Raw genomic sequence first — 24876 nt, 5'->3', positions numbered from 1 at the left:
CGTTCGTCCGAGTCTCCCGAGTGGTCACTGTCGTCATTGGGGCTGCCCGCCTTGCGAGCGCGCGTGGTCATCTTGCCGCGCTCATCGTTGCTCTCGATCTCCGAGGCTGGGCGCTTTCCGTTTTTCTTGGAGGGACCATCTTTGCGGATGCGGATGCGCAGCCCCTGCTCGGCAAACATGCGCGATAGGGGAGTCGACTCTGCAGGAGAGCAGGCATCCGAGAGAGATTAGTGCGTGGGGAACAACGTGCAAGTAGCGCGGGACCTTTGACGAGGGATAAGGCCACCAGTTCGTCATGTCCACTTACCCTCCATGCCAGGGAACTTTTTCGCCGGATAGACATCTGCAGAGATCAGGTGCAACCAAAGTAAGCACAGGGGCTCTGAGAGCTCTAGGAAACAGCGCTGGCTGGACAAGTATGGGCAGATGAGAACTCACGGAAGACTTCCGAGTAGATGGAAGTGCAGTAGAATATCTCGGTATTGACGATCTCAAACAGCGAGAACTGCGGTGGGGATAATGGCCCTGTTAGAACACGGACGACGGGAGCAGCCAAGTGACAAGGGAGAGCGTATGCGTGCGACAGAGGGACTGGGCATAACCACTGATTCATGACCAGACGGCTTCACACGCGTCGTAGAGACCAGGCCCAATGCACAACGGGATGGACGTGCATGAACGGAATGCTGCTGTTACCTTGAGGCGGTACGATCCCTCCATTCTGACAGAAAGATCCGGGAACACAAAATAGGCGCCTTCTTTGCCATCCAGATCTTTCAAGCGATAGAGCGACGAGACGATCGAGCCGGTTGTGGATCGAGTCTTGCCATCGCGCAGGAGATGGAGTTCTTCGTCGCTGTCGGCCGAGACCAGCGAGCCGTACATAAAGTGGTACGGATTGTAGGTGTGTGCTCTGACGAGAGAGGGGGGTGGTGGAGTCGCGCAGATATGCCGGGTTAACGGAATGTCTGCAAGGAGCGACCGTAACCATGGCTGAATCGGTTCTCCACGCGAGCGACAGGCGCAGATTGGAAAGGGGCCAGAAACACGGAAGTGGCTCTGTGTCTGGAACCGAGCCAGGCTTGAATCAACGACGCACACGCACACACACAGACGACTCACAAGTCATCCGATGCAGGCATATCGGCAATTTCGAGTTGCTGGTGAGGCGAACGAGAGACAAATTAATATGGACAGTCGTCACAGCGTTGACGCTAAGGACGCGCGGTTATCGAGGGCCGGCATCAAAGCCAGAGCCAAAGCCATGATCGGCTGGCACTCCTGACTGGAAACACCTGACTGGAAATGTCCGAGCGAGCCAATTGCAAGGGCAAGCAAATAACAAAGGGGACACTTACAATGATCGGAGGGGGATCGATGGGCCGTCGATCCACTGTGACAGTGCCGAGAGGAAAAAGTGGTTGGTGACCAAGGCAGCAGCATTGCGGGCGAGGTAGTCCATGCGACACACGATCGAGTGACGGCGGTATTCACCTTTTTCACCAAAGCCGCACATCCGGGAATGCTTGGGCTGCTGTCGCAGGATCAGCTTATAGCTGCTGTGAGACGAGAGTCGGGCAGCGACAGGCGCGGTAACATCCAGTGACAGGCGCGGCAACATACAGATTCGAGCCAAGAGAAGACATTTCCAGCATATGGAGAGCGCGACGGCCGAGCGTGGGATGCAGCGACGAGCGAGTGAGAACGGAGTGAGAACGGAGTGAGGTGTCGAGGACAGTGGGATAGCCCGGAATTGAGTCAAGCCAGAGAACGACAGACTGGGTTAGAAGCGTGTGTGTCATCGGCGGGATGGGCCATGACCATGCCCATCCAACACGGCAGCAGAAGCGTCCAAAAGGGAAGAAGCAAGAACACCGGAGCGGGTCTCGCTGAGGACGACGGGTGGCCAGAGCCGAACCACACGTCGCCGTGGAGAAGGAGTGGAGGGGGATCGCGGCGGCCGAGCAGTATTTGCAATCCATGGGATGCTGGCTAAGGGTATCACCGACAAGGATGCACCAGAGCAAATAGAGCGGAGCACAGGCAATCCACAAAAGAGGGAAACAGAAAAAAAAAAGACGATCGCATTGCTGCAAGCGAGAGGATTTTCCCCTACCGTGGAGTGCGCTTTCCGGAAGGGCAGCTGGTGATGATGAACTGGTAGGGAGTATTATCGCCGGTGGTGCCGGAGTTGTGGGGAGGGAGGGGGGTGGGAGGCGTTGACATTTCTATAGCCATAAATGAAGCGGTGTGAGAACGTGAAGAGCCAGAGGCGAGGGGTTGTGGATGAGGGGCGGCTACTTGATGCCCGGAATAGAAGGATGGAGGAGAGTCAAGATCGAAGGGGAGTTGGAAGGCGGGAGCAAGAGCAAGAGAGCGAGATGTCTATCACGAGCGAGCAGGTTGGGGAGGGGTGCGGCAAGTGACAGCGAGACAGTCAAGAGCCAAGGCAGAGGAGAAGAAAAGTCCGGTCGGAGCGAAGGGAGAGAACCGACGAGGTTCGTGGCAGAGATGACGGGAGGGGGACTGTGGGTGAATGGGTGAAAAAAGGGCGGGCCAGGTGTCGGAAGTCCAAGGACGGAGGTGGGCAAGGTCACGAAATCGGAGGAGGAAGAGCCAAGAAAGACACGACAGGAGCGGTTCTATACCAGATCGACTTGCAGACTGAACGGGAAATTCGGGAGCAAAACGAGAGGGAGGAGGGGAAGGTTGCTGGCGGCTGGAGGGAGCGATGGATGCGGAGAGGCCTGTGGGTCGGACGTTGCCAGGAGCAGGGAGCAGCGATAGAGCGCTTCTGTGCGAGGGCAAGCTGCAGAACAGTCGGTCTGGGGACAAATCGGACAAGCCGAGAGCAGCCAGTGCAGGCAGGGCAAAGGAAGAGGGGGCGATGGAGAGGAAAGACGACGAGGAAGGAGGACGGCGAGGAGACCAAAGTCCGGGGCCAGAAAGAGCACGGCACGGAAGGAATCGCCCGAGAGATCAAAGGGGACAGGTAAAAGTGGTTAAGGCCGGGCGGCACGGAAACGCCTGGGACGGCGAGGAGCCGAGGAGAGGGGCGAGAAACGGCGGCCGGAGAGGCGGCAAGAGAGGGCGGGGGGCGGCAGCGAGACGGGTCTCGCCAGGGCACGGGCGAGCGAGGCGGGGGGGCAACTTGGCAACTGCGGGCAGGATCCACCACGACTGGCCGGATGGCCGGCGGTGGTGCGACGCCGCGGGGCACCGGGGCAAAGGGCGGGGGCGACACAAGGCACTGGGAATGTGGTGGTGGGCGGGCAAGGGGGCCCGGCCTTGCTGGGTGCATTGTTGCGGCGTGCTATTGTGGGTGCATTGTTGTGGCTGCGGTTGTGGTGTGCCATTGTCGGTGTGGGTTGTGCATCGGCACTGTGTCAGTGCGGTGCCGGTTGGCGGCGGGCGCTATCCAGACCGGCAGAGCCGCGCAGAGCCGCGCAGAGCCGTCCAGACCCGTCCGGGGCTGTCCATCCGGGCGGCCGGCGGCGACCTGCACCAGGGGAGGGAACGAGAGAACGAGGGAACGATGCCTCCCGCCTGGTGCAGTGCTGCCAACCGCCAGCGACAGCCGCAGGCTGGCCCAAACCTGCCGGCGAGCCCGTCCCGGCAGACCGACACAAGGCGTGCAGCCGCAGAGTGGATCACCACGGCGGCAGCAACAAGGGGCCCGCACGGCCGGGCAGCACCCAATCCCGCCGTGGCGAAACAAGCGTCCGTTTCTTCCCCAGCGTGCAGTCTCCAGCGCGCGCGGCGGGAGCGGGCAGAACAGGACAGGCAGAACAGGACAGCGCAGGACAGCGTGGGCCCACCGCCGGCCAGCCCGCCCGAAGCCTGCCGATACATGCGCCGGCCTGCAGCACCCGCAACGACTCGGCGGGCGGATTGCAGAGCACCGAGTGCGGCGGTGGGCCCCGCCCGCCAACTCCGTGGGCTGCGTCGCTGTGACTGTGGGCCGGCTGCTGTACAGCGCCGGTGCTGTTGCGTGCTGCCGGGTGATTGGTCGCATCTGCAGCTGCGTTTGACCGTCGACATGGCCGACTGCGTGCTCTGAATAATCGCATCTGCTGCAGCCGCCGCACTCCATGTCGACTGCCGTAACACACCGCCCGATCACCCGCCCCAGCCGTCCCGACAACCCAGTCCTGCGCTGGCGAGCCTGGCTCGTCCACGGCCTTGTCTGCCGCCCTGTCGGCCGCCTTGTCCGCTCGCTCTGCCCGGGTTTATCCGCCCCCTCCTTGTGCAGATCGCTGCTCCGCGCCACCAATCAGCGCCGCGCCCTGCTCCGCTTTCGGCCCGCTGGTGCGCACACGCCGCTCGCCTTGCTGGGGGGGGGCCAGCTCCGCCTGGGTCGCACGCCGCATCAAGTGCATTCGGCGACTCTTCTGGCCCAGACGGACGAGAACACTGCCTGTCGCTCTCGCTCTCGCTTGCCGGCGCCGATGTCGCTTTCGCTTGCTGGTACTGGTGTGCCCGTCGGTGTCTCGATCGCTTGCTGTGTCTGCTGCTGCTGCTTGACGCAGCATCTGAAACACCCAGCCTTGTCGTGTGGCCAGGTGTACTGATGACATATCTTGCCGTCGCCCAATCCAAGGGCCAATCTATTCGCGAGCCACGACCGTCCACAAGACCGCACCAACAAAGGGGGGCGATAATGCGATTTCAGAAATAACACTGCAGCGGCCAGCGCCACAGCGCAGCGACTCACTGCCCTTGTCAAGCAGAGCTCCACAACAAGGCAATCCCGCAAGGCGATCCCGCTGGGCGACGAAACCCAGGCACGCCAACGCTCGTCCCGTTGCGAGCGTTCGGCTCTGTTGAGGGGCGTGTGTCCTTCGCTGGCGAGTCCATTGCCCGGTTGCTTGTTCGCCACCCGCCCGGCGCTTGCTCGTCACAGCGCGGGCTGCGGCTGCCCCATCCGGAACGTGGCCCACCACGCACGCACCCCTCCGCCCCGCGCTTGCTGGCCCCCCACGTCCGTCGCACACCCGCACCAGCGCTCTGGGCCGTGCGACCCGCTTCCACGGCCCCGGATTGGCTGCTCCTGGCCCCAAGCGGCCTCGTGCTGGCCCAATGCGCGTCTTTTGCCCAGCCTTGCTCACTCCTCTGCGCTGGCTTTCGGCTTTTGTCTCAGGCTGGTGGCCAGCCGGAGCAACAAAGGCCCTCCTCATCCATCATCCATCCATCATCCATCCATCATCCATCCATCATCCATCCATCACCCACCACCCACCACAGCCAGCACCACCACCACCACCACCGCCCGACCAGTGCCGCCTGATGACCGTCATCCAGTCCTGGCGGATTGTCTGCGGTGGGAGAGCGAGTGAGGGGGTGCAATCGGCGCGAGGCCTTCCTGGCCAGCACTCCAGCCGCCACCGATGATGATTGTCGCCAACATCCATCCCCATCGCTGTTCTCCATTGCTCCTGGCGCCCTGTTGGATCTGCCTCCCGGTGCTCTCGACACCCTGGACCCTCTTGATCTGTCGGGATCCCCTCTCGGACTGGCCCAGTCGGAATGCTCCCCCCCCCATTCTCTGACTCCCTCGGTGTCCGAGCGCGGGAACCATTCAAGCGCCAAATAGGTCGTGCGGAACGGGGAGGGCCGCCTTGGTCGGCTGGAATGCTCCTCCTTGCGAATACACTGACCATCGCCTGCACCTTGCAGCGAGATGAGGGACAAGCAGCGAGCTGGGTTGTGTGTCGGATTGTGTGTCGGATTGCGTGTCGGATTGTGTGTTGTGGGGCCCTTCGTCACCACGGGGCGCCTGCATAGCCAACAAAGGTTGCCTTTCGTCATTGAGCCACTGAGTCGATGGGCCTTTGGGTCGTTGCCATCCAGCCGATGGGTCCGGTCTTTCGGTCGATGGTGTGGGGCGGTCCGATGTGATGCAGTCGGCGACTGGCCGATTTCATTTACGAAACATTGCAGTCATTTTTCATTTTTTTCTTTTTTCATTTCGCGTCCGCTGGCGCCTGGCCTCGCAACCAGACAACCACATCGGCTCAACGACAACCACAACCACATCGGCACAACCACACCGACAACCACATCGGCGCACACCGGCCCACACCAGCTCCCCAGCACACCTTTCTCTTTGCAGGCATGTGGATCGTCAAGGACAAATCGCAGCAGCCCTCGACATCCGGCGTTGCCGAGCCCAGTCCCGGCGGCCAGCACAACTCCCATCAACGGCCCAACAAACCCACAGGACCCACCACCACTCGCCCGGCTAAGAGACCTCGGTCCGGGACTGCCCCGTCCGATGGCAACGGCTCTGTCCCCGATACAAGCAGCTCGCTTCCCGACCTGGGCGAGTCCAATTCAGAGTACGTGCCGTTTGATGATCTCAACTGGGTGGGCACCAAAACCGTCTCAAATCCGTTCGTCAACGATGGACACATGGGCGGATTCTACAGCCTCGAGGAGGTGGACGATGTCGATGTCGAGTACGAAGCCGCTCTGAACGGAAGTAAAATCATCAAGTTCAAGGTGAGCAGCCTCTCGAGGCCGAGCGATTGCTTCCAGCTGCCTGGCCCGCATCGATCGTCCCTAGAGCGATCTGCTCCCACCACTCCCGAGGTGCGGGATATGCCGCATATGCAATTGTCTAATTAGCCATTCGATATCTGCACAGAGGAGATCTGGGGCATCTGGCAATGCTGTTGCCGGCAGCAAGAAGAAGAAGCGACGCACCATCGACGAGGATCCCGTCGCTGTCGATGATACTATGGAGTTCATCCACGTTGACGACTTTGTCGACGGAGCTTCAAGCGAGCCCCGCTCTAACGCAAAGAAATCCAAAACGGCTTCTCGGATGACAACAGCCACAGCAACAGCCACAGCTGCGGCCACTGCCGACGAGGGTGGTGATCTTGACGAAGTTCCCGATAGCGACGAGCCCAATCCCGAGACCCTTTCCGACGAGGCTGCAGCCGACAGTGCCGACAATGGAGGCGATGATGCTACTCCCAATATGCCTGATATGCCCGATACCCTCGACATGTCCGCTTGGGCCGATGCTGGACTCGCGCCTGAAATCGTCAAGGGACTCGCCCACCTCGGCTTTCGCACACCCACCAAGATTCAGTCGCAGACGCTCGAGGCCACGATTGACAAGTTCCGGGACATCATTGGCGCGGCCGAGACCGTAAGCTCTCACATATCTATGCTCTGCTGTTTTCAGCATACTCCCCAGAGTTGGCCACTGACTTGACTCGGGTGCTCTGCTTTTCTTCCTTCCTCTCCCCTTCACTCACCCTCCCCTCCCTGCACCGCTCCGTCTCCCGGTCCAGGGCAGCGGCAAAACTCTGGCCTTTTCGCTACCGATTATTCACTCGCTAGCAACCCAGCGATTCGCCCAAGATTCACCCGATGGATGCCATGCGCTGATCCTGACGCCCACCCGCGAGCTCGCCATGCAAATCACCGATCACATCAAGAAAGTGTCTGCGTTCTTGCGCATCAAGGTGCGTCATTTGTTGTTTGTCGGAGTGACTCTAGTCGCTGGGCATGTTCGAGCAACCTGGCTCCGTATTTACCGCTGGGATAGGCGCCCGCGGACATCAAGCATTGCTGTACCCAGTCTGCGTGCCCACTCGACAGCCAAATCGCCCGCCGTTGTGTCCAGAGTGACTCACTAGTTATCAACGCCCACAGATTGCTCCGATTGTTGGCGGAATCTCAGTGCCCAAGCAGCGGCGGCTGATCGCCAGCAACCCCAACATCGTCGTAGCTACTCCCGGCCGTTTGATGGAGCTCATCTCAGAGGTAATATTCAGATCGACCCCAGTCGAGGCTCGCTCGACACCACTCCATAGTGTGCCGCTTCCGGATGAACGTTGGAGTTGTGTCGGTGGCTAACCGGTTCGATTTACCTCTGTGGGACTGTTGCCCCCAGGACGAATCCTTTCTGATGCGCCTGTGCAAAATCCGGTATCTGGTCCTGGACGAGGCTGACCGGATGCTCGAGCACGGTCACTTCAAGGACCTGGATTCGATCCTGCAAGCCATTTCCCTCAACAAAACGTACGGTAACTCGAATGTAGCGCAGCCCCTGTTGTGTCCGCAATTGTCGGCACCCTCCTCGGAAACCCTCTGTTTGCCGTCTATCCAAGATGTGCAACTCGACTCCATCAACTTGGCGGCCCTGCAGCAGACTCACTTCTGACTAAACCCACTCTCAGCGTCGACACCGACTTCTCCGAAGACGGCACGACCTCGTCTCGCAAAGTCGTCGCCAAGCGGCAAACCTTTGTCTTTTCCGCAACGCTGCTCCACAACGACCAGCTCCACAAGAAGCTCAAGGGCTCCAGCCGCAAAAAGGCAAACACGCCCACCATGGGCAAGTAAAATTGCACAGCAGGGCGGGGTCTCGGGATGCGATTGTGCTCACGCTTGCCATCGGAAATCGGTCGCTGACAGGTGTCTTGCGTGTGTGTGTGTGTGGGTGTGGGTGCGTGTGTGAATGTTCTGCTGGCAGAGCAACTTTTGCAGAAGCTCGAGTTCAACGACAAGCAGCCACTCTACATCAATGTCGTCAAGGAGTCGATCGTGACCGAGAAGCTGCTAGAAACAAAAATCGAATGTGTGACCAAGGAGAAGGTGAGGTCAAGAGCGAATGACTATGGCCATGGCCATGGCCTGGATTGTTTGGCTGGGCGACGGCCTCGGACAAGTTCGATCTGGATTACTCGATGAGGGACCCATGGATTGAGGGCGGGCTCATCAACATGGGTGATCTGGCCCAGATCCACCGATACCGTTTTTTTTTTTTTTTTTTTTGTTGCCGAGCTGTGACCCTCGGCGACCACTGGCAGTGTTCTCTAGTGCCTTGAGCGGATCCACTCATGACGACTGCTGTCCGCGACCACAGGATTCGTATCTGTACTATATCTTGGCCCGCTATCCGGGGAAGACTCTGGTGTTTGTGAACAGCATCGACGCGATCCGGCGACTGCTTCCCATCTTCACGCTGATGGGCGTCAAGATCATGGGTCTGCATGCCGAGATGCAGCAACGACAGCGACTCAAGAATCTGGATCGGTACGCTTCTGCCACTTGTTTGCGCCAACGAATTGAATCCCTACCTGCGAGTTTATCTGCTGGTGCTGGTGCTGGTGCTGGTGCTGGTGCTGGTGCTGGTGCTGCTCTGAACCACCGGCAATGAAGCTTGACCGTCGTCCGATTGCTCCGGTTCCAGGTTCCGAGACACCCCCAACGCCGTTTTGGTTGCCAGTGATGTTGCCGCCCGCGGTCTCGACATTCCTCAGGTCGAGCATGTTGTGCACTACCAGCTGCCACGGACCGCCGACCTCTATGTCCACCGCAGTGGCCGCACGGCGCGCGCCAACAACGACGGTGTCAGTGTGATGCTTTGCTCGCCAGAAGAGCTCTCGGTCTACAAAAAGATCTGCCATGCATTGGGCAAAGGTACGCTTTATGTTTCCTGCCTTGTGAGGATCTCATGATGGGCCTGGAAAAAGGGGGGAGGAGGAAGACAAATCGCTCCTTCAGGCATATCTCGCATCTCACCCTCTTCTCCCCGGACGCATTGCTCCTGTAGCGGAGGGCTTGTCCGACTTTCCCGTAGACCTGTCGATTGTCACCCAGATCAAGGAGCGTCTCGCTCTCGCTCGTCAGATCGACAGCATCGAGCACAGCCAAAGAAAGGTATGGCCACAGTGGTGTCGGCGGCAGTTGGGGCACGATTGCCGTGCTCTTCGCTGCGGCTTCGTAGAATCAGGCATCAAAACTCCCACCCGCCGACTCTTGCTTACCAGCACTTGCGCTCTGACATCTCTCGCTGGGCATGCCTGAACAGGAGCAACACGAAAAGGCTTGGTTCGAAAAGGCCGCCCTCGAAGCCGATATCGAGCTCGACGACGATCTGTTCAGCAGCAAGGGCAAGGGCAGCAAGCAGAGTCAAAAATCGCTCAAGCGGGCCCGCGCTATCGGCGACGGCGGTGGCGACGACGACAACGATGACACTGGACACAACCAAGACGGATCTTCCACGGCCAAATCCACGGCCGAGACCAAAAAGCTGCGTGGCAAGCTCAGTGCACTGCTGGCCAAGCCCCTGATGCCCCGGGGTATTCGAGGCACCTACCTGACCAGCCATCTCGCCAACGTCTTGATCGAGAACCAAGCACTCGAGAGCCAGAGCGGGCGCGCCAATCTGATCCCGACCGAGAAGCAGAGCCGGGCCGTTGAGGACGTCAAGGTCGGCAAGAAAGCCGTCGGAGCCAAGACGGTCAGGCTCGTGGATCTGTAGCGAAGCGGACGGGCCGGAGTCAGGCAAGGCAAGGCAAGGCAAGGCAAGGCGCCTTTGGCCTCGTCATCGACACCAGTCATTACTCTCGCTGTCTCCGAGGCAATAGATACTAGGGTTTTACCGTGGGGAGAGGGGCGAGGATGGAACGATATTGGTGATTCCAGTGAGAGACAGGAAAGTAATACGATCAGGATGATCAATACACCCTCGCACAGGATATCCATCCGACCAAGAGGCAGCGTCTCTCGATCAAGACCGACAGCGCAAGGCTGCGTCTTGTGGACTACTGCGACACAGTCCCACCCAGAGGAGTGATGGGAAGGAATGTCAAGCATACTATGGATATCATTTTATGTCGCAACGAACAGGATACAAGATACCGAGAAGAACAGACAAAGGGTGGGTGAAGAAACGCAGTCCTGGGCCATACAGTGCCCACTCTATACAGGTTGCAATGGGTTGGACAATAAGAAGATGACGGAGAAAACAAATCATGCAAGCGTGGCGGGGCCGAGCACAACAAAGAGAGGGCCAAGCAAGAGAGGACAATGCGGCGGAAGATCATCACTCTTTGCGAGCTCCAGCCGTGGACTGCGCCGGGTGGTGTCTAGGGCCTGGTTGCAGAGGCACCACCAGTCCTAGAGAGGCTCGATCAGAGAGTCAGCCGCTGCCGAAGGTGGGAGTATGATGGCACAACGGCCCCAAACGCAGAGCGAGCAGATTGCCTCGATAAAAGCCAAATAAATACCGACTGCCATTGAGAGCACCGACAGGCAGCAGCCGTGGCCAGCTGCGAGCCATGCAGAGACAAACATGTCGTGATATACCAAAAACGATGGATGAACAATGGAAGTGCGGGAAGAAGGGAGGGGGAAGGAGGGGTCACATTGTGATTGGCGAGGAGACGCGATGACATGGAATGGAATGGAATGGATGGGAAACGACGGAGACACATGGGCTTGGAGAGAGAGAGAGACTGTGGAGCAAGTGATTCGGGCGAGACACATGAAGTTGAACAAGACACTCACAAGAAAATGCAAGCACACAAGACATCGAGAGCTAAAAGCGAAAGCACTGCGTTTGAGGAGATCACGTGGAGAAGCAAGAAAGAAACCAATCTTGGTGATCCCATGGAGTGGCCGGTGAAAGCCTGGAAAAGGCAGCCGGGGCTCCGGAATAATGGATGGGGTTTGGGGGATCGCTGGGTCGAGAGCGGACGGGCGAGTGGATGGCCGGAAGGGTGTCACAGATCGGGATGGAGCTGCACGGCTTCTTGGGAGATAACCAGGAACTTGCTGTTTTGACACCATCGGCTCCAGAACTCCTCAACAAGCGACATGCTTTGTGAGCTTTGGCCGTGCTCGACATCGATGCGGGCCTGTAGCCGATGCAGGAAAAAGCGCCACTCGGAGCCGACCGGATAGCTGCGCGAGCCCCATAGTGTCCAGACGGCGACCGAGTGCATGACGACGAGCACGTGCAGCTGGGCGTCGGTGACGATCATGGACAGCTCCGGGAACATGAAGACAATGTCGCGCAGGCGCATCGACGGCAGCTCGACGTTGAGGGCCAGCGACAGCGCTCGGTTAAAGCGCTTCCAGAAGGCACTGGCAACCTTGCACTCGAACAAGAAGTGCACCAGCGATTCAACCTCGGTCTTGCAGCGCGGGCAGGTATGGCTGTTGACATTGTCCTGGATGGCGGCGTCGTGGGAAAACTTGCGATACTGGTTCACGGGCAGCCGGCGGTTCAGCAGCTTGATGTACAGATCATTCTCGTTCGGGGTGCGGCTCTTGTGGCTGAGAACGGCGTTGATGTCCGATACCGAAAAGGCCCCACAGACAGAGGCCCATTTTGCGAGCGCCTGTGAGCTGATCTGGGGCGTTGGAGACGGCGACGGCGGAGCCAGGGGGACATCCATGGCGAGATGCGAGCGGTGGGTCCGCAGCTGCGGCAGATTCGGATGGCTGCTGTTGCGAGTGATTGAGTAGGCCGATGAAGACTGGATCGAGCCAGCCGAGACGGCGCTGCTGACAGTACTGGCGGTGTCAAAGCCGGCAAAGGACGGTGCGTTGGAGGGACTGGTGGGGTGGATCTGGAAGGAAAACGAAGGGCCGGCGGCCGGAGCAGTGAGGGGTGGAGGAGACATCTCATCCGAGGAGGTGCGGGGCCGACGCACCCGAGCGTTGAGCAGACGGAACAGCTCGGCGCTGGTGGGCTGGTCGTCCTTGAGCGGGGATTGATTGATGGAGAGCTTGGAGAGCGACGGGGCGAGGCGGAGGGAGTGTTCCTTGGCCTCGCTTGCTTGGCTGAGTTCCAGCGGACTGCTTGGCGAGGCAGTGAGGTCGGAGGGATCGCCAAAGGACGACGACGACTCGACAAGCCGGTGCTCAGAGCGCGGCGAGGCACTGGGGTTGAGCCGCTGGTCCCACGAGTCGAGGCTGCTGGGAGACTCGACGCTGGGCGACGAGGGTGACGGCGAGGTGGGTGAATGAGAGCTTGGGGCGAATCCGCGCAAATTGGGGACGAATCGCTTGAGGCCATAGCGGGCGGATGATGTCGACTGGCTCCGAACCACGCCGACCTTGCCGCGGTCATTGGCGGCATAGGAGCTCTGATAGTGGGTCATGGAAGAGCGGAACTGATTGGTAGATAGGTTGGAGCGAGTGAATTGGTTGGCTGAATCGAGCGAACCGAATCCGTGATGGACGCAGCGGTTGGGGGGGGGTGAGGGGATGGGCCCAGGCAAAGGAAAAGGGAGGCAAAGAGCGGGTAACGGTTGCGAACAGGTGAGCAGGCAGGAGATCCAGATGCGTGTGAGAGGGGGGGTCAGAGAAAAGTGGAATGGTGGGACGGCCGGGACAAACAGTGATTTTGCACAGCGGGGATTTGACCCGAGAAGGCCGAGGGGGGTATCGAGAAAGAGGGCTGTCGGTATCGAAGAAAAAGGGCCGACGGTATCAAAGGTTGCAGATCGATGACGACGGCAGCGATGACGAGGGATGACAGCAGCAGTAATGACGAAGAGATGACACAGCAGCCGCGACAAGCGAACAAACGAAGCAACGAACGAAGCAGCGAACAAACGGACGGGTGGCCAAGGAGCAGATGGCCAGCGAGGGTCCGAGGGAATGGAGCAGCAGCAGGGATGGGGGTGTGGGCAAAGGGGCAGGCGGTGGATATATACGCCGAGATGGGTGGGGCAAGCGTGCGTGCGTGGCGGATGGATGATGATGCAGCAGTGGGAAAGAGAAAGCAGGATCGGGGACGAGCTGGAGCGACTTGGAGGGGCAGCCGGAACAGACACGCCAGCAGCACCAACCAGCAGCAATCATCAGCAAGCAACACCAGTGCAGCACCAAGGCAACACCAGGGCAGCACCAGAGAGCAGCAGGCAACAGCAAGCAGGGCTGGGACAAGGCCGTGCTCGCTGCGGTGCTCTTGCCTTGGGCGGCTGCTGACAGACAGTGGGCCGCGCAGGGTGGGGGCCGCGGTCGTGAGCAGCGCTGAGTCGCAACGACAGCGGTTGATGCCGTTGATGGGTGATAGTTGATATGGGTGATAGTTGATATGGGTGATGTCGCTGATGCCATTAATACCATTGATGTCGTTGATGTCGTTGATGTCGTTGATGTCGTTGATGTCGTTGATACCCTCGCTCGCAGGGGGGTAAACCCCACGGGCATCTGCTGTGGCTCCGGGACTGCCGATAATGTGGCGGCCGTGGCGGGTGGATGTGGCGACAAAAGAGAAAGGGCAGCAAACAAGCGACCCGGAATGGGGCAGCAGCGCCCGCGTGGACAGCGGCACGACGGGCCGGGCCATGGGCACGCAGGCGACATTGCCGTTGGTGCGCCGATACCCGATGGGTCCAGGGCCGCCGTTATCGTCGCCATCGAACGCAGCTGCCGTGGTGGGCAATCTGTCATGGTGGTGGTGGTGATGGCGGTGGTGGGGCATTCGTGGTGGACGGCGAAGCAGAATCACCCGTCAATCACACACCTGAAACGACCACGTCGAGGCCAGGGACAAACCCGATTGCCCGCAAACTCCTTGGCAAACATATCGCTGCCATGGGGAAGCCGGAGCGGCTTGTCGACGGCAGATTGTGGGGACCGAGCAAATCGAGGGGGGATCGGGCCATCGCTGCTGCATCGTTGCCGCGTCGTTGCTGCATCGGCGATGTGAGTCGCCAACTCCCTCCCTGCCCTCGCGGCTGCCGGCTGCCCAAAGATGAGACCTGCGCACCCGCACGCATGTACCAACAGCACCATGCACATGTACCAACAGCACCCATGTACAGGCGCCATGCGCTTCAGCGGGTCCAGTGTGCTATTCAATGCTCTGGGGTTGGCTGTGCAACAGCAGCAATGCTGGCACGCCAGGATGGTCCAGGTTCAGCTCCATGAGCCGGCAAAAGTCGGAGCGGATGTGTACAGTCGGTCGACGTACAGTCGCAGTCGGTCGACATACAGCCGCAGCCGGATCGACACAGCCGCAACACAAGAAGAGCGGCGACAAGAAAGGACAATTGTTGAAAAAAAAGTGCAATTCTGAAGAACAGGGTGATGCAGGCGACGGAGTCCGACTGGCAGGAAAGTGACAATATTCACTTGGCAGAGAGGGGTAGAGAGATACGGAGAGACGGGGAGAAACGGAATAAGCTGGCAAAAATCGGGTGAGACGTGGGGTGGTAGAGGGGCCGGGCGGACGCTACGAGGATGGGTCCGGCCCTGCAGAAATCGTGCCGTTGCTTGCATCGCCAGAACAGGAATGCAGGCGCCGCGGCGCTTCGGCACAGCAGTACTTCTATGGACTTGATCGCTCGTCCAGGGGGCTGGTGACCGTCGGCCAATTTTCGAGCGAAAAGGTTGGGATGCTGCCCCAGCGCTCGAGGAATCTTCGCGACCCTATGCCCGAGTCCCGTTCGAGTGCGATGCGAGCCTTGAGCCGGGTCTCGAAGAACACCCAGGCATCGTTGGAGGCACTGGCGGCATAGTCGCGGGCGCTCCAGAGCGACCATACCGCCACCGAGTGGCAAACCGTAAGAACATGGAACTGGGCCTCGGTCGGGTTCGAGGGAAGATCTGGGAACATAAAGACAATATCCCGCAGCGCGAGATCGGTCAGGTCCATGCGCACTGCCTGGGAGAGCACCGCGCCGACTTGGCGCCAGAACTGGCGCGAGTTCGGGCACTCGATGATAAAGTGCTCCAGCGTCTCGGTTTCGGCGCAGTGCGGGCATGTCACCGTTACAGGGTTACGCAGGACGCTATTGACGGGGAGCTTGCGAAACAGAATCTTCCAGTACAGCTCGGACTCGAACGGGGTCCGGCCGTCGGCCTTGAGCAGCGGGATGAGGAGCGGCCAGTTCGTGTAGCCGCACTTTGGTGCCCAGCTGGCACTGGCCCGCGCAATCAGCTCGGGCGTCAGCTCAAAGGGGTCTCGAGCAGCGAGGATATAGGATCGACGGGAGCGCACCTTTCGAAGTGACTGGGTATTAGGCGCAGTGCCTTCGGCACCAGCAGTGGGAGAGACCGAGGATGCCGCTAGCGCAGTAGCCACGTATGCGGAGGAAAGCGATGCCGGCAAGGGTGAGGACGACGTGCCCGAAGGAGTCAGATCAGGCTCGAACATCAGCGATGTCGGACGGGCCGAGGGCTTTCGTGCTTGCGGTGCCGGGATGAAGAGCTGCTGAGGAGCAGCGACCGCGTCAGGGGGCATTTGGTGACGAAGGTGGTGAGGGAGCGGACGAAGTGGCTGGGGAGGCGAGGCTGTTTGCAGGGGAGGAAGGGGAGGAGGCGGAAGCGTCTGCTTGGGAGGCGACAGCACTTGCTGTGGAGGCGATAGCACCTGCTTGGGTGGCGAGAGTACTTGCTGGGGTGGCGATAGTACCTGCGCTTTGGGGGTCAAGCGCGCCTGCTCCGAGGACGAGATAAACTGGAGCGACGGAATCGGCTCGCTGGGAAGCGGAGGTGGAGCCTTGCCGTCGAGCAGGGTCGAAGGAAGCGGAGGTAGTTCCTGCTGCGGCGGCATATAGCTCTGGCCCGACTGGAAGCGCACAAAGTTCGACGTCGTTCGGGTCGGCAGCACCAAGGGCACAGCCGGGCTGTATGCCAGCTGGGCCTCCATTGGGTCGGTTTCCTTCAGCTGGGGTTGAGATTTCGAACGGGACATGGAGAGGTCATTGTTGGAGGGGCGAATGGCAAACAGCAGCCCGCCGCCCTCACGGTTCTCCTTGGGAAAGCGGACGTGCTTTGTGGACTGCTGATCGGCGAGGAACTTTTCCCTGAGCGAATCGGAGGACTTGACCTGCGACAGGTTGTTCATGGAGCGCTTCTTGGTCACAAAGGGCTTGAGCTCGGGTCGGCTGACGGACTTGAAGAGCGATTTCCACTTGGGAGGGCCTCCCTCGGAGGGCGAGCCACCCGAACCGTTGGTTGTGGGCGACGACAGATTAGAGTGATCCGAGATGCTGCTGGTGCTGGAGCGCTTGCTCTGCATGATCGAATCGCCGTAGCGTGCCTCGGCCGGGGGTGGATCGGGGTTGGACCGAAGCGAGCTGATGAGGGCAACCTTGGACATCTTGCGGCGCAGATTGTGCGATGTTGTCGAGGATCCAGACGGACCCGAGGGCGCCCGCGTGTCGGAGGACGACAGACTGAGTGCTTCGTGTGGCTCCGAGTGGATCCTGGGCGAGGTCAGAGTCGAGGCCAGCGTCGAGGACGACGACGACCCAGAGGACGACGAATGGGGAGGGGGCGAGGGCTCTGGAAACTTGTCGTGGTTGGCGTGCTGTGGGTCCGAGTTCCAATAGTACGTGGGCTGCACCGAGCCAGACTGACTGGAGTGGTACTTGAGGTTGGAGGACGACGTCGAAGTGAAAGGCGCTTGGCTTTTGGAGCGGGACATTGCCTGGCTCGAGGGCATCTTTTTGAGCTTTGCCAGGAATCGCTGGGAGGCGAGCTTGAAGTTCGAGGGTGCCTGGGCATGGTCGTCGGCGTCAGACATTGTGATGCCTACTTGCGATCAGGATAATCCGATAGAGTCAGAGGATGGCTTTGGGAGTGTAGGCGGGTGGTGGTCGAGAGGTCTGTGAGATCGCCTCAGAGGACAGTGCTGGATTACAACCGAAGCGGGTGGGGTGAACTGCGAGATATGGGGGCTCGCTCGACGGGATTTTGCTGCTGAACTAGCCGGGTTGATGGCGTTCCAGAAGCTGCTGGGCGATGGGCCAAGAAACTGGAGCTGAGCGTTCGAGGCGTTCGAGGCGTTCGAGGCACTGAGGGTGTCCAGAAGGTTGTGGCGAGCCTGAAGATGAGCCCAGGAGCGAAGGCTCGGAGGAAATTGAGAGGCCGACAGGAGGGAGCGGCGAGCACCCTCAAAAGGACGGGAGAGGGGGGTGGATGGCAAGCCCGAGGGCGGGGCCTGGACGAGGGCAGATCGAGGGATGGTGGTGGATGAAGGCCGGAGCGGAGGCAGCAGGCTTGGGGTTTCTGGACGTGGACGTGGTCGTGGCGAGAAGCAGGAGGGTCCGGAACAGCGCCCGGTTGACTCGCACCGCCATCGTCTTCATCATCAACAGCGACAGAATCAGCAGCAGGAGCAGCAGCAACAACAGAGCACGACTGCATGGCCAGCTTGTCGAGTGCAAGAGCAAAGCCACGAGGGGGCGTCGCCGATGGCTGAGCAGCAGCACTCAAAACACAAGCCGGCAAAACAATGTCGCTGTTGCTCCCAAGGCACTTTGCACAAGGTCGCCCATAAGCCAGCAGAGAGCACACAGAGACGACACAGTGCACACACAGAGACCACACTCGCTGTTGCTGCACAGTCCCGGCACAGCGCCAGCAGCGCCACCGCATCCAAACAACGCCATCCGGTTGCCCGGGCGCCCTGTGCCCAGAGACCCCGCGTCCCAGAACAAGGCGTCCCCGCAGCACCAGCGCGTCTGGCATGTCTGTGCGCGCGTGGCCAATTGCGCCTGCGTGGCACGCGTCGATGCTGCGTCACACAACGTGTCGAGCAGTCGCACGGGGTGATGAGCAGCCCGTCGCTGATTGGGCACACTCCGCCACCGCCACCCACACCGGCCAAATGCATCGAGCAAGCCACGCACAGGGGTCTCGCGTCCTTGTTGTGCATTAGCCAGTCCGGGGCCCGCTTCGTCAACACACCCGCCCTGTGCGCGCTCGCGCTCGCGCTCCCCCTGTCTCGCGGGGCATGCAGCGATATTCGGTGCCATGAGCACGCTCAGCCATTTCATGTGTGGCCGATTGTACTGGCTCATGTCCGAGCTGTCGCTTGCCACAACCCGAGCAGCGATCATGCGAGCGCTCGTGCGAGCAGCCCTGCGAGTTCATCGCGTCCTTGTTCAATCTGCAATTCCGCCATCCACCTAATCACACCATCATGTCGTCGGCTATGCCCCTTCGATGCGCACGGTTTGTCGCTTCTTGGTTGGATGCGCATAGAATAACATCTCCGTCGCGGGTCTTGCTCGAGCTGCTAGAACAACCGCTCCGGTGTGAATCGTGCACTGCTTTGGCTCCCGGTCTCGTCGTAGATGCGGCTGGGTCGGGCAAGCATGTCGCGGTAGCTTCCGGGCTTGATGCCGATGCCTGCAAGCGGGTCTGCTGGCCTTGCACTGGGCAGTGGCATCGGCGAGGGAGGAAAGCTGAACGACCGCCGGCAGCCGAAATCTGCGGGTGCCACGTCGGCCTCGACAGCCGTGAGGCTTGCGCTGTGTGCCTTGGTCTTGAGCTTGTCGAACGCAATCTACTTACACTCATCGAGAATCAGCATCCATGACCTCGCCGACGCATTGCCGACGCATCGCTGTCGCATTGCTGTCGCTCCAATATGCACACTCTATGCAATGCCGACCTGGAGTCGCTGGAATTGCCTGTGCTTCTCTCCGACCTGCTCGCAGAGTCCATGTGATTTGCGCCGCTCCGAGTGTAGCTCTCGCTCCAGACCTGCGTGCGATGGTTTGCGCATATCAGCCTGCCAGCGATACAATGGGTAGCCGAGTCCACGGGCCCAAAGCATCCGCCCCGATGCGGAACTGTGCGATGACGCAGCTCACCTTCCAACTTCGCAACCATGCCTGCGTTGCAGCAACGATGGGTCAGTCAATCATGTCTGCTGACTCTGGGAAGCTCAGCGACATGCTCCGTGGCGTGCTCATGCCGATACCTTGAATCTCTTGATTAGCATTGTACACGAGAGTGCCCATGTCTTGCTCCAGACGCTGGCACTTGTCCTTGAAGCTTTTGTGAATCTGTTCGAACAGAGAGCAAGGTGATCACTCAGTCATGGTTCTGGCGCTCGACACGGTGTCCAACTGTTCGCAGCAAGGACTGCACAAGCAGTACCGTCTCCTGTAACTTCATCTCCTGGTCGACCTGATAGCACCAGAAACTAAGTGCTCGGCCAGCAACCTCCATGATTGTGTCTGGCCTCTGGCCCGCCAGAACTGTCTGTGCAATAGCATCGAACCCAATAAATAACAAGCCCAAACATCAACAACACAATTGATATGGCCAGAGACACACAGCCATCCCAATAATATGCTTTGGCAGCACCAGCTCGTTGGACATACGGCGCTGTGCTGGCACTGTCCCGGTGCTGGATCGACGTCCATCAAAGCACATTCGCATCGACGCATACCGATTTATACTCTTCCGAAAGATTTGATTCGCACAACGCAATGTCGTCCCTCGAATACAGAGCAATGCATGAGTTCCTGCTCATCCACACCACCTCCTCACTCTTGCCCCCCCCTCTATGCAAATATCGATGCTGTACCTTTTGTTCAAGAACGTTTCGCAAGCTGGGCTACGTCGCCGAGTGTGAGGAAGGAGATGCCGGATAAGTAAGTTTGGGGATTGGGGAACCATGTGCCAACATCGCTTATGGCCGGGGACGCTCCGACAGCGAGGGCTGCGAGTAATATCGTTGTATTATATCGTAGCTTTGGTGCAGCTGCGCTCATGCCACAGGCATATACTATGCTTTTGCTTTGCCTGCAGCCTCATTTGTGACGGATCTCGCCAACAATGGATTCCTCCGACACACGCGATGAGTCATTGCGAACGACACACAGCCAAGCGAGCGCTCATAGCTCTCCTGTCGCAACAGCCTTTCCCACACCCAAATCGAAGTAAGGCAATTTCTGTGGAATAGCTCACCATATACGGCTGCTTTGGAACGATTTGATGGCGCACTCTTTGCAAAAGACATCTGCATTTTCGTCCCGACACACATGTATCAACGAGCGTTTCCCTGCTGCTGTGGCCGGGAGCGACCGGCAGCCGCGGCTCATTCAGTCGCCTCACACACTCACGGCTGCACGTCGTAACGTATGCCTGGCTGCCTGCTGCGATCACACGGCGACACTTGACCACGTTGCATTTGAGATCCATCGCTTCGGCTGCGAACCTCTCTGGTGCTGGGTCGGGTTCGTCCCACGGGTTTGTCCTGGAAGGCACGTGACACATCCTGGACAGCCCGGCATTTTGCGATCGGCATTTTGCGATCGGCACGGCAGACTCTGGAGGGCGATCAGCGCACGAAGCTGTGTCCGTATCCGCCATGTCAGCCTTCCGCAAGCCGAAAGCGAGGGCGATACGAAAGAAGACCGACGACCCCGATGATCCGTTGGAGGGCGAGCAAGAACAGCCCTCTGTTGTGCGGCCGAGCAAGTCCTCCAGCGCCGACCAGAAACAGCCAAAGAAGGCATCGAAGCTCAGCTTCGACGACGACATCGGCCAGGATGAAGAGGTGGGTGGATCTCGGTGGCTGGCATCACACAGCCACGTTTGTATCCATCCGTCTTGTCCAGCAGGTGCATGACAAGTAGAGCAGAAATGGCCCCCGCTTTCCTCGCAATGCCACAGACTCATCATCCTGCTCGCACGCCCGACCGATGCCAATAGTCCAACCTCAGCGCCTTCAAGAGTCAAAAAATATCCAGCAAAGGTTCCAAGCCGCGCAAGTTCCCTGTCAGCAAAGTCTATCTGGATGAGGAGAGCAGCGCCAGTTCAGAGCCAGCTCCGTCGCGGTCCTACTCGGCTCACGATATCGCCGAGCTGAAACTAGCGCAATCCCGTCGCCCGCTCGATCTGCCTGAGGATTCCATGGACATCGTCATACCTGGAGAAGCTGGCCTCGATGAGTCTGCCCTTGCCGACTCGATTCCGGACGAAGATGCCATCAAGGCGGCCAAGCTTGAACGGCAGAAGCGGCGCCACGGCCGAGGTGACCCAGAGGCAGAGCCAAGCGCAGAGGCCGGCGGCAGCCAGAGAGAGGATGACTATGTTTCGCTGAAGGTTGCGACTCGACCCAAGCCCGACGTCGGATCGGCGAAGCAGGAATCGAGACTGGTGACTGAGGAGCAATGTGAGAGCGACAACGAGGCCTTTGAGGACCACCAAGGGGCCCAGATCATGTTTGGAAATACAGCCGCCAAAACGTTGCAGGACCGGAAAAGAAGAGAAATGTCAGAGTCGACGCTAACAACGTAAGTCGTCAGAGTAGTCACTGGATTTCGAGGCACCTGGTCATGGCTGTCGTGATCTGCAAACTCGAATGCAGACCTACAATCTCGCCCCTCTGGGCTTTGATGGGCGGATCTCAGATACAGCCCGCTGATCTGATTTCGCTTTTCCTGTGCGTCGCGACATATCACAGCGATCAGATCGAGGACGAAGAGGCTATGGACTGGGAGAGAGAGCAACTCAAGAAAAGCGGAATCGACTTGCCCGACGTCTCAACAGCAAAGGCCTGGCCCAGCCACACAGCTCAAAAGCAGCAGAGTAAGCGGTGCTTGCAGAAATCAGAACATGATTGGGAACTCGGCTAGAGTACTCGGTCCTGTCGGGACTCTGTTTCGATCGCGTTGGAATCACGGCCGACTGAGATCGTGTCGTTTCTGCCACAGTGCCGTCGGTGCTGCCCATACCCTCTGTCGACGATGTCATCCAGCGTCTGTCTGCAACTCTGACAGCGATGAAGGATGGCCATTCTCAAAACCAAGCCTGGCTTGGCAACTCCAAGACCGAGATGGATAAGTCTGTGACAGAGTCCCACAGGATCGAAGATGAAATCAAAGGAGCCTCGGCGCAGTACAACTACTTCCAGGAGTTCAGTATATACTCTCAGGACATGGCTGATTTGATCGACGCCAAGGTAGTGAGCGACGTCAACATCCCGCATTTATATCGGCGCATGCCGTGCTTGTGCTTCCTAGATTGAGTACCCAGACTTGGGAGCACAAGCGGCTCTTGCGGGCTCACATATACCGCACCCTTGTTTCATGCCAGCTCCCAGAACTCGAAGCCCTGGAAAATCGCGCGGTCGAGGCGATGGGCGACTCCAAGCAAGATCGTATCGATGAGCGTGCGGGCCTGCTCAAAGATGACCTGGCCGCATTCACCATTCAGCCTGGTGAGCGCTCGTCGTAGCAGAGCTGGAGGAATCGATGGTGATCAATAGGGCCAACCACTCGCTTCCCATGAGTTATCTTCACTGTCGATCGATGCTCCTCCGTCGGCAACGCTTACCTCCGCTGATGCTTTGATATCTGGCTGCAGTCGAGACCGGGGTCGACGAGTTGGGAAGGGATATTATGCAGAAGAATGCTACTCTCCAAAACGCTCGACGTGTTGCTCGAGCAGAGAAGCGCAAGCGTCACTGCGCGAGTCGGAAAGCGAGCGGACTCCCCGACGATCACGAGGGACTGTCCTCTGATGACGAATCGACCGATATTGAGCGTCCCAAGCTAGGTAAGGATGTTCGCCTTGCAAAGGGAGAGCATGAGCCTCCAAGTGGAGTGTATTCGGAGAAAGTAACGGTCTCTCAACTCCTTCGTCAGATATCATCCAGAGCTCTGCAAAGGACCTTCTTGCCGACGCCCGCGACAGCCTTGGGTCGATTCCCAAGGTCCTCCAAAAGTTTGCAAAGTGGCGGGAGTTGCATTCAAAGGCGTATGAGCAGAGTTACGGCGGGCTCTGCCTGCCAGGCGTCTTGGAGCTGCTGATACGGTGTGAAATGGTCGGATGGAATCCGCTGCAGGTAAGGCCGTCCCGGCACCGAATCATCGTATTGTGCTGTATCGCACTTGGAAGCCTCCGAGCTTCTTGCCGCCAGAGGGTCACGACGGCGTTGGGCAAATGGATGGCCAGCCAACCAACGACACTGTTTCATGTGCTGCCAGCAACCGGCAAGGTCGTTTGAGCAGATGCCATGGTTCCAAGCCGTTACGGAGTACGTGCGGCCAGCCGATGGGTCAACCCAAGAGTCGGACGCGGAGATCGTCTCAAAACTTGTCGGCAAAGTTGTCGTTCCGCGCCTGCTCTCCCGAGTCAAGCTGTATAACCCATTCTCCACAACGGAAACCCGGATGCTGATCGAAGTCTTCGAGTCTGTTGCGCGACACATCCCTCGGGACTCGGCGGCGTTCAAGGTAAGCGCTTGCGTACCATCATTTCCAGGCCCCAATGGCGCAGCTTCATGTTGCAGCCACTGGGCATCAGGTTTGGAAGCTCACATGTCGGGCGCTGTGTCTTTGCGTTTCAATCCAGGGGCTGGTCGGCAAGTTGGTCGAGCACGTCGACGACACCATCCTGGTGCTTCTACAACAAAGCCCAGACAACTTTCGAAAGGTGCTGCCTCTTCCTGTCGACCAGGCGCCCTATCGCAACCGCTGGTTCTGGACGGTTTTCAAGGCAAGTTATGAACGATGCGCTCTTGCTTGTGGCTGATGCGGCGATATCCGCAAACGGACGCAACCGATGTGGCCGTGGGCTTACGATTTCGTGTCCTCCCACAGCTCTTGCCCAACCTGCTGGCATGGAAAGACCTTGTGCACACCCCAACGGCACAGCGCTGGTGCTTCGAAAGCATCTTGGACCAGATGCTGCTTAGTGTCTTGGACAGCCCCGAGCCACTGCTGGATGATCTGGACAAATATGCCCGGGTAAGGGCGGTCTGGGCGTCCTCGGAGCCACTGCTTTCCTTTTGGCTCCTTGCCGATGAGCACGGTGCAGCGACTCTGGTACCTGGCGTGCTCGTTCTCGTTCTCGTCCACAGACTGACGCTGCATGTGCCAAACAGATCTGTAGGGCAATCCCGCAAGAATGGAAAAGTGACGGCGGCTATGTGGTGCCCAAGCACCTCCGGAATCTCGAAAGAAGCATGGTTGCATTCGTCAAGTGGTGGCAGGACCGGTCGCTTGGAACTCGGTAGGTCTGCTGGCGGCTATGGGCAGTCGCATGATGGGTGTGGGTGGGGATCGACGGGGCTCTGGCGTTGGCGCTCATCTCTTTGCTCTTCCAGGACTCTCTTCCAAGAAATGTCGGCGCTGCTGGTGGACATCCAAAGCCTGAACGAGGCGGCACGGGTCTCCAAGATCGGCAAGCTGGAGCTGAAATGATGTCAATACAGGCACGGCATGGATGCTGCTGGCCACGACATGGGTGTGCCAGATCGCCCCAGGGGCAGTGTGGCGGTGCGCCGGACGAGAAGCCTCTCGGTTCGCCGAGGAGGCGATATGGCGGGGCGTCGTCTCGCCGAGAAGCAAAACGCGC

General features: G+C 59.2%; 8 protein-coding genes across 8 annotated transcripts; 3 read left to right on the top strand and 5 right to left on the bottom strand.

Moving 5' to 3' along the window:
* Positions 1-609: 609 nt before the first annotated feature.
* BJ171DRAFT_419202 (uncharacterized protein) lies at positions 610-1394 on the bottom strand (the record flags this gene model as incomplete). The annotated part of the gene is made up of 2 exons (XM_053107379.1): positions 610-911; positions 1355-1394. Coding segments are annotated over 2 exons (342 nt in total), but the record flags the coding sequence as incomplete, so codon positions are not given.
* Positions 1395-3256: 1862 nt separating this feature from the next.
* On the top strand, positions 3257-4060 carry BJ171DRAFT_471329 (uncharacterized protein; the record flags this gene model as incomplete). Its single annotated transcript, XM_053108606.1, has 2 exons — positions 3257-3318; positions 3391-4060. The coding sequence occupies 2 exons, from the start codon at positions 3257-3259 to the stop codon at positions 4058-4060; spliced, it is 732 nt and encodes a 243-aa protein (XP_052971087.1).
* A 1068-nt stretch (positions 4061-5128) lies between these two features.
* On the bottom strand, positions 5129-5963 carry BJ171DRAFT_173080 (uncharacterized protein). The gene has a single exon (XM_053105983.1). The coding sequence runs from the start codon at positions 5806-5808 to the stop codon at positions 5203-5205; it is 606 nt and encodes a 201-aa protein (XP_052971086.1). The 5' UTR covers positions 5809-5963; the 3' UTR covers positions 5129-5202.
* A 151-nt stretch (positions 5964-6114) lies between these two features.
* BJ171DRAFT_577354 (P-loop containing nucleoside triphosphate hydrolase protein) lies at positions 6115-10285 on the top strand (the record flags this gene model as incomplete). Its single annotated transcript, XM_053113807.1, has 12 exons — positions 6115-6501; positions 6647-7159; positions 7305-7478; positions 7669-7779; positions 7910-8037; positions 8196-8357; positions 8434-8446; positions 8506-8613; positions 8885-9054; positions 9212-9441; positions 9575-9681; positions 9833-10285. 12 exons carry the CDS (start codon positions 6115-6117, stop codon positions 10283-10285), a joined length of 2556 nt encoding a protein of 851 aa, XP_052971085.1.
* A 1099-nt stretch (positions 10286-11384) lies between these two features.
* Positions 11385-13088, bottom strand: BJ171DRAFT_173075 (uncharacterized protein). The gene has a single exon (XM_053105982.1). The coding sequence runs from the start codon at positions 12912-12914 to the stop codon at positions 11529-11531; it is 1386 nt and encodes a 461-aa protein (XP_052971084.1). The 5' UTR covers positions 12915-13088; the 3' UTR covers positions 11385-11528.
* A 2006-nt stretch (positions 13089-15094) lies between these two features.
* Positions 15095-17296, bottom strand: BJ171DRAFT_577352 (uncharacterized protein; the record flags this gene model as incomplete). Its single annotated transcript, XM_053113806.1, has 1 exon — positions 15095-17296. The coding sequence occupies one exon, from the start codon at positions 17294-17296 to the stop codon at positions 15095-15097; it is 2202 nt and encodes a 733-aa protein (XP_052971083.1).
* Positions 17297-18793: 1497 nt separating this feature from the next.
* Positions 18794-19734, bottom strand: BJ171DRAFT_595430 (uncharacterized protein; the record flags this gene model as incomplete). Its single annotated transcript, XM_053114605.1, has 5 exons — positions 18794-19063; positions 19172-19263; positions 19374-19394; positions 19484-19568; positions 19663-19734. The coding sequence occupies 5 exons, from the start codon at positions 19732-19734 to the stop codon at positions 18794-18796; spliced, it is 540 nt and encodes a 179-aa protein (XP_052971082.1).
* A 1114-nt stretch (positions 19735-20848) lies between these two features.
* On the top strand, positions 20849-24869 carry BJ171DRAFT_564842 (nineteen complex-related protein 2-domain-containing protein). The gene is made up of 12 exons (XM_053113319.1): positions 20849-21070; positions 21226-21809; positions 21980-22104; positions 22230-22477; positions 22612-22735; positions 22882-23073; positions 23163-23362; positions 23505-23753; positions 23872-24015; positions 24120-24266; positions 24404-24531; positions 24626-24869. Exons 1-12 carry the CDS (start codon positions 20882-20884, stop codon positions 24720-24722), a joined length of 2427 nt encoding a protein of 808 aa, XP_052971081.1. The 5' UTR covers positions 20849-20881; the 3' UTR covers positions 24723-24869.
* Positions 24870-24876: the final 7 nt, after the last annotated feature.

This window comes from Polychytrium aggregatum (genome assembly GCF_025602895.1).
Source record: "Polychytrium aggregatum strain JEL109 chromosome Unknown BJ171scaffold_3, whole genome shotgun sequence".
Taxonomy (NCBI): Eukaryota; Fungi; Chytridiomycota; class Chytridiomycetes; order Polychytriales; genus Polychytrium; species Polychytrium aggregatum.
Note: the sequence above shows the minus strand (reverse complement) of the source record. Positions and strands in the feature narration are given on the sequence as shown.